General features: G+C 30.7%; 1 protein-coding gene across 50 annotated transcripts in view; it reads left to right on the top strand.

The window, feature by feature from the left end:
- LOC145303484 (uncharacterized) overlaps positions 1 to 8,747 on the top strand; it is a 578,993-nt gene that overhangs the window by 170,641 nt on the left and 399,605 nt on the right. For all 50 annotated transcript variants that reach the window (XM_080144904.1, XM_080144905.1, XM_080144871.1 and 47 more), the window contains 4 exons: positions 1,091 to 1,126; positions 3,992 to 4,015; positions 4,151 to 4,714; positions 7,036 to 7,062. In XM_080144904.1, coding sequence (XP_080001030.1) covers positions 1,091 to 1,126; positions 3,992 to 4,015; positions 4,151 to 4,714; positions 7,036 to 7,062 — 651 coding nt within the window. The remainder of the gene's footprint in view (positions 1 to 1,090; positions 1,127 to 3,991; positions 4,016 to 4,150; positions 4,715 to 7,035; positions 7,063 to 8,747) is intronic.

Raw genomic sequence — 8,747 nt, 5'->3', positions numbered from 1 at the left:
TAGGATAACCTTCATGATGAGCAAATGTAGTGCATTTAGCAAACCCCCTCGGCCTAAGGTATTATGTTTGATTAGATTTCATATTGTACACCTATGTAATCATGAATCTATCATTGTGTCGCAGCCTGATGAAAGAGAAGACTGGGTGTGACCATATCAATACCATGATACTTCTGACACATCTACCTCGGATGTAGAAGGGGGCAGCCCGCATTGTTGTAACAAATGCTGCCCGACATTTAACTTCAGCCTTGCTATAAATGAGTATGTCCCTGTAAATTCACGCTTTAATATTATGTTTGAATCCATCGTGTATTTTTTTTTTAACAAGGGAGTTACCACTTATCAAGGCCCGGATAGGAAAAAGGTTAATGAGTGTATCGGAGTCACCTGGACAGCAGCATAGTAATTTTTAATAGTGGAAATTGAGTAGAATGTCATTATTTAAGAGGACGATTCAACAAGAACTTGTTTACATTGGACTTGAAGACTATCATATTGAGTCAGCTGGAAAGCAGACCAATGGAACAGAGTTCCACAGGTGGGCAAGGAGAAGAGAAAAGTCTATACATGAGTAAAAAAAAATCTCATTAACAATTTTGAAACCTTCAACTAAATCATTCCCTCATTTTTTTTTTCTATAGAAAATCAGATTGCAAAAACTACTCTGATAGTCTAATTTCTTTTCGCTCTGAAAACAAAAACCCGGTATAAAAATGATGAAAAAAAATCAGGATGTAACGACGGTTTATTTTACAGTATAGAACACGACACTCCCACCTCCAACCCACAATCGTTAATAAAATTCACCATTATTGCTATAATTCAAACCATATTTGGAACAAATAAACTTAAGTCTATGAGTCTCTTAGTATTTAAAAATATTGATTAATTTGAACCTCCCAATTAAATTACCTTTCATGATTCTCTCTTTACGCCTAAGGATTCCAACCTACATTTATAATTGGAATTAAGCATTGCCTAAGAAATAAAAAAGATAAGTGTATGTTTTGAAAGGCTATAAATGTATACTCCGTCTTGCTATTAGCCATTCGAATTTAATTAATTATTACTTTGTATATCTTTGCAGGAAATGAAGAAATTATCAGAAAGTATGATGAAGAAGGTGTGTGAAAATTTCCTTTTTATGTACATTTACATTTCAAAAATAAATATACATCAATTTTGTTGATGCTAATTGGGCCTGTCTGGCATTAGTCCTGTCTTACCAAAGCATATTGACATAAGTTACCAAGGCAAATCACCAACAGACGTATTAAACATGTGACTCGTAGAATACACACAGCTCTTTAGCAGTACATTTGCGAACTACATTAAAAAAAAAAATGTAATTTTGTTATTTAACAGTAACATTAGCAGTTGTACCATTTTTTATTATATAGCATCTGCTCGGCACTTGTTGTATGCCCTAAAAAATGTATTATAATTTTCATGATAAATAAAAGTAACATTAGCATTTTCTCCAAGTTAAAAAACGACCCTGGTGTCCCGTGGGGAGGCATTGTAAATAGGAACATTAGCAATGTTATTACTTGGCCTTAGGGACAAGATCAAAAAAAATGTTTTAAAAATTGGGAGTTACTAGGACGTCCCCCAATATGAAAGGGTGAATGCGGTATTATGGTGAAAGAAGATACTAGCTGGGAGAAACTTTTGACTTTGTTTAGTTCTGGAGTGACAAGGATGACCAACGACCCCCAAAATCCCCCCTTTTGAGTTGGCCATGTGCCTAAGTTTTTTGTTCATCGTTGATTTTTTTTCTGTATTTTTTTTAACATGAATAAAAGATTTAATATCTCAAAGTGTAGTATCTGTTCTTCAGATGCTGCACTTCAATTTCTTGTTCTCTGTCAGTGGAGGAGAAATCCTTCACGACTGAGACAATTTTAATTTTTGTTCCTTTTCTCCGCATTAAAAAACGACCCTGCTGTCTAACTCTGTCCTGTGGGGAGGCATTGTAAATAGGAACATTAGCAGTGTTATTATTGAGGCTGGATAACTGTGCCCGATCACTGAAAAACGGTGCGTTTTTCTGGTATTTCTGCATTTACCCATCCGTAGTTTTCACGAAGTTTCTTGGGTGTACTCGAGCGCTGACGGGTGGCTAATCGCGAAACTTTAAACCACTATGAGCAAATTATAATGATGAACAGGAAAAACATGGAAATACAATAAATAAAATTACAAACATTTATCTAACCCTAACTCTAACCCTAACCCTAACCCTAACCTGCGCGATTAAATTTTTTTATTTTATATTTCTTCCAATTTATAAACAAGTAGCTTTCATAGATTCGTATTAGCTAAAAGCAGACAGCGTGTTCGTTAAAAATTGCGAAACGCTCGGTCAACTTTTTCCAGTTATTTCCATCAGCTGCTGAGCGAGCCCGAGCTAACTTCATGGAAACTATCGGTTAATAAATGCAGAAGAGCCGTTTTTCTTTATGCAAAATGTTTGTTTACATTGAAAAAAAATGTATCACATTTTATCGATTTCAAAATTTGTTGTTTAAAATTTCGTTATTTTTTAATTTTTTTTTTTAACAACTTCATTACTTTGCATTTGCGAATGTTGCTAAATCATTTGTTCGCATATTGTATGTTTCTAATTTAACAAAAACATTATATATTCTTATTAAAATACTCCAATTAGTCATATGCGACATGTGGAACTCCTGTACGATCAATAACAACAACAGCAGAGAAACGATCTCTGTAAGATATTCGATGTTTATTTTGTTGAAATACTTAATACTGTTTGGTCAGTTCTATCAAAATACTCAATCTTGATTGGTTGCCTATACCAGATTTCAACAAATTAGAAAAACTGACTTCTGGGAGCCGACCCCCTGTTCATATTAACTATGTAAGCGTGAAGCCAAATTCTGTCGCCAGTGAGAAACACCAAGGGACTAAACTTGCCGCAGGAACCAGCATCAGTCATAACACTATTTTCACGGGTAAGCAAATTCTAGCGATGGCCCCTTGGCTACCGGCATCCCATCAGGCCACACAAGTCACAGCCATGGACTACAAAAATATAATAACAGCATAAACACAGTTTCACAGACGCACATACAAGTCCACATATGTACAAACAAAAACAACACTTTCTTTGTGTAGACCTTTTCTGTACTTACTCTATTCACTCCAAATCTCAAATTCTTTTTGTAACATTGTTCGGGAACCAATAGGTTGTAATCTCCGTCGCAAAGTAGACAAAGAATAGAAAAGAAGTTCAACTTGTTTTGTTTTTGTTTTTTTTGTTTTTTGTTTTTGGTACAACGACATTTATTTCCTCATTCTCCTGCCACGCATGCTTTTTTTATGGCTGTGACATCTGTCACATGATCGTCTTCATGAACGTGCTCTTGAACGTTATTCCCGTCTCTAATGTGATCTCTTTAAAGTCTTTATTTTTCCCTACCAGTGACGTCATTTTGCATGCATTTACATACGCGCGTTTGTGCTGTGGTACATTTTAACCACACTAGCAACTGCTCCTCTTGCATTCTCATGGTATCACTCACGTATCAAAAACGTGTGAAAAATCTCAATGATAATTTCCAGATTTCAAAAAATATTCAGTTATTTTTGCAATCTGTGTGTCAGGATTAACAGGGGAAATAATAAGAACAACGTCAACAAGTAGAAGATGAAAAGTGAACAGAGTAATGGAGCGAGCTAGCAAAGTCAGACCTTGTTAATTCTCGTTCCTTTTTATAAGAAAAGCAAACGATTCTATTCTCCTTATTAAGGTACTGTATCAGAGTTATTCATTAATATAATTAGTGCATTCCACCGGCAGCAATCGCATGTTATATGCGGGTCATATTTTATTTAACGCATAGAAAGGACTTCAAAAGATACTTTCTGGTTATGTTATTAGAAGCTAAACATTGCTTTTATTTTTTAATTTTGTTTATTTTTAAAAATCTCTAACATATTATATTTTTGTTTCCTTTTGTAGAGAGAGAAGACATCAGATTACCAGGTTAGCACATTTTGCTGGCATTAATTGGTGCCGGATTTCTTTGGGCTGTGGGGAATGGATGAAATTATTAGATCTACTTTGCATGTATATCATAATATGATAGCACGTTTAAATTCTCTTCTATTCTCCCCATAGGTTATGACACAACACGACTGGACATCATGTTTGTGATTGATACATCCACTTATCTTGGAAAGAAAAACTTCAGGAGAGTGAAAAACTTTGTAAAGAACGTTGTCAAATACTTCCGTATTGCACCAAGGCATGTGAGAGTTGGTGCTCTCACCTACAGCACTCGAGTAAAAAATAACTTCAACTTGAAAACCTACAAGAATCTCCATGAAGTCCTACGAGCCATTGACAGAATTCCATATATCAGAGGACGAGATTACACCAATCGTGCATTGGCATATCTCAGAAAATACTCATTCACTCTAAAACGTGGAGCCAGGCGTCATGTAGTCAACGTTGCCATCATCATTACAAACGGCAGATCAAAGAATCTTCTATGGACCACAAGACAAGCTGACTATTTGAAACGAAAGGATGTCAAAGTATTTGTTGTGGCCATCGGAAAAGTGTACATGCTCGGCGTCGAAAGAATAGCCAGCGTCCCACACCCCTGGTTTATTGTCAGAGTACCAAACTACAGGGTACTTGAAAGATATGCATGGACAATGGTCTACAGGCTATATTGGAGTAAGTAAAGTTTTTTTTTCATTAATCTTATCATTTCGATATGTGTAGTTTTAGAGATATATACATGAGAGATTAACGTAACAATGCTAGAGAAAGAACACCGACATCTTTTTTGTCATTGAAACACTTTTATGTCAGATATGTTGGAGAGAAAAGAAGAAGGATGTAGAGAAAGAGGTGTGTTGCTTTGCAAATACTTGTATAAACAAGACTTAACTGTGAAATTGATATTATCATCCAAGTAGTAGTTGTAACATTTTTCTTTTGTACCATCTTATGAATATATATATATATATATATATATATATATATATATATATATATATATATATATATATATATACATATATATATGGTGACTATGTAAAGAAAGTTGTCTCTGAATGTCTAAATAGTTGTTATAAACTTTTATTTAGTTGCTTTTACACATGTGTCTATTCTGTTCTGTTCATGGATTTATGAGTTCAACAGAAAGACAAAATGCAAACTATATTGGAGTAAGTTAATGTCTATTACTTTGAACATTCTATTTTATTATAATGTTTGCTTCTAATTATTTTAATTTTGATTTTAATTTTGATTTAAATTTTGATTTTGATTTTGATTTTGATTTTAATTTTAATTTTGATTTTAATTTTAATTTTAATTTTTATTTTTATTTTTATTTTAATTTTGATTTTGATTTTGATTTTAATTTTAATTTTTATTTTTATTTTAATTTTAATTTTTATTTTAATTTTGATTTTAATTTTAATTTTGATTTGGATTTTAATTTTGATTTTCATTTTAATTTTAATTCTAATTTTGATTGTAATTTTAATTTTAATTTTGATTTTAATTTTAATTTTAATTTTGATTTTGATTCATCTAAGTTTATGCTTGTCTCTATGCCCTTTTCGTATATCTTCTTTACTTAATTGCAACACTAGAAAAAGAAGATATCATACTTACACTAATGTGACCATAGCATCTAGATTGTTTTAAAAGTAGAATACATCATCTCTACTGTATAACATGTTTCAAGTCTTATACTTATTTCCCCGCTCCTTTTTAGCAATTCGTTTCATATTTTGTAGGTAAAAACATGGGTGAACAGTATGTAATATCAATGCAACAAACTGTGATGTTTTCATGGACGTTGTAAAAAAAACGTTGTGCAAATTATATATAAAAATAGTTTGTGCAAGTTTTATGTAAAAAACGTTGTGTGAATTATATGTAAAAAAAAACGTTGTGTGAATTATATATAAAAAAAACGTTGTGTGAATTATATGTAAAAAAAACGTTGTGTGAATTATATGTTAAAAAAAACGTTGTGTGAATTATATATAAAAAAACGTTGTGTGAATTATATGTAAAAAAAAGTGAATTATAGGCAATAATAGTTTTTGCAAATTATATGTAAAGATAGGTTGTGCAAATTATATGTAAAAAACATTATGCAAATTATAGGTAAAAAAACGTTGTGCAAATTATATGTAAAAATAGTTTGTGCAAATTATATGTAAAGATAGATGGTGCAAATTATATATGAAAAACTTTGTGTAAATTATAGGTAAAAAAACGCTGTGTAAATTATATGTAAAATAAACGTTATGTAAATTATTTGTAAAAAACGCTGTGCCAATTATTTAAAAACGTTGTGTAAATTATATGTAAAAAGTTGTTTAAATTATATGTAAAAAAACGTTATGTAAATTATCTGTAAAAAAACGTTGTGCCAATTATTTAAAAAACGCTGTTAAAATTATATGTAAAAAAGTTGTTTAAATTATACGTAAAAAAAACGTTATGTTAATTATCTGTAAAAAACGTTGTGCCAATTATTTAAACCAAACGTTGTTTAAATTATATGTAAAAGAAGTTGTTTAAATTATAGGTAAAAAAACGTTATGTAAATTATCTGTAAAAACGTTGTGTCAATTATTTAAAAACGTTCTGTAAATTATATATATCAAAAAGTTGTTTAAATTATATGTAAAAAAAAACGTTATGTAAATTATCTGTAAAAAAAACGTTGTGCCAATTATTAAAAAAAACGTTGTTTAAATCATATGTAAAAAAAGTTTAAATTATATGCAAAAAAAAAACGTTATGTAAATTATCTGTAAAAAACGTTATGGCAATTATTAAAAAACATTGTGTAAATTATATGTAAAAAAAGTTGTTTAAATTATATGTAAAAAAACGTTATGTAAATTCTCTGTAAAAAAACGTTGTGCCGATTATTTAAAAAAAGCGTTGTGTAAATTATATGTAAAAAAACGTTGTGTAAATTATATGTAAAAACACTCTGCTTATAACTCCTTCCTTTTTTACAGGCCATGACAGGAAATGGAACTTAGCAGGTAGGTCGAGTTTTAAGTCTAGTCTTCTCTTAAAATATTTTATATTTTAGATACATTAAATAATAAAAAGAGCTATTAACAAAATGAAAATTTTCTTTCATTTACATACACATTTACAAGATAGATGCACAAAACATTTGCTTTTTTTATCTGAACTGTCTTGCGTTTCTGAATTTTTGAAATGAGGAGTAATTATTCATATTATTTGGGTTTTTCAGACTACTGATCGCATCTTGATTAACGTATTTTTCATCAAGTTTTGGTCGATATAAACTCCGATCTTCTTCAGGTGTATCTTGTTGAACTCGGGAATCTTTCTGTCAAATTTAGGAATCTTTCTCTCGAACTCGAAAATATGCATTGAAGTCCGAATGAAACCTTTTATTTAATCCATGAGGTTGCATGTTCTCGCCCCGTCAGCCGTGACTGAGTAAAAGTCTTAAGTAATTCGCAATTGTGTCTTGAGTATCCCCCGCACTGAAGGGTTAACTATCAACCTCCGAAAGAATGTAACTTTGCAACTGAATTTTACTAAATACTTTATCCACAGTGCCACGGATCTTTGCGCGTCTGACATGAAGATTCTCGAGTTTTACAAGACACACCCGAAGAAGGTCGGATGTTACATTGACCGAACCTTTTTGAAAAACGTAACACTGAAGATGGGAACAGTAGTCGGAATAATGGAAATAATATCGAATTGCATTTTCAAGATATAACTCGAAAATGATGCTTAGATTTAAAAAAAAGTAAACATGGTGGATTTCACATTTATTGCTTCGGGTCTTTTCATTGTTTAACGGAACCAATTAAAAGAACTTTTTTTTTTTTGACATCGGATAATTGGGACACATTTTTCCGATATCGATTCCAATACATCAAAAGGTACCGAATTATATATATATATATATATATATATATATATATATATATATATATATATAAGAAAAAGTAGTTAATAAAACATGTTAAAAAACACTTTGAAAAAGAGTTAAAAACATATTTAATTTTAAAAAAGAAACACTAAATAAGTGGATAGTCCTTAATCCGCGGGGTTTCGAAGAAATACTTTCCTTCTCATCAGAGGGTAGGAATTAGCAAAATGTGGGATCGGATTTTGCTTGCAAAAGTATTTGATGAAACCACAATTAAGTCATAGATCCCACTTGATAACAAAAAGTGAAGCAGAGGGAATAAGGTTAATAAAAATGTGATTTCATGTGAATGGATAGTCTGGTAAAGGATAAAGTATCCAATGGCAGTAAAATCCAAAAATGCAAATCCAAGAAAGTTAGTTAAATTTCCATTCGCACAAGTAAAATCAAAGGGAATCGCGTCATTGGAAGATGATCCAAAGTAATCCAAAAGGCAGAAATCCGTGGAATAATTCACAAATAGGTACAAGGAAACGGGAATGAATTCCAATAATATTATTAAAAGATATATATATATATATATATATATATATATATATATATATATATATATATATATATATATACATATATATATTTATATATATATATATATATTTAATTCCTACAGAAACTGAGACATGTGCATGCGAGTATTATGTTTTTTTATTCTAAACAGTTTATTCCTTATATTATTTAATTGGAATTCATTATTGAGATGAGTATTATTTATTAATTTTATTTATTGCGGACTATTATTGTAAAGAATTG

The sequence above is a fragment of the Euprymna scolopes genome, chromosome 19 (assembly GCF_053919585.1).
Source record: "Euprymna scolopes isolate OS-2025 chromosome 19, ASM5391958v1, whole genome shotgun sequence".
Taxonomy (NCBI): Eukaryota; Metazoa; Mollusca; class Cephalopoda; order Sepiida; family Sepiolidae; genus Euprymna; species Euprymna scolopes.
The sequence above is the reverse complement of the archived record's forward strand: the minus strand, read 5'-3'. Positions and strand labels throughout refer to the sequence as shown.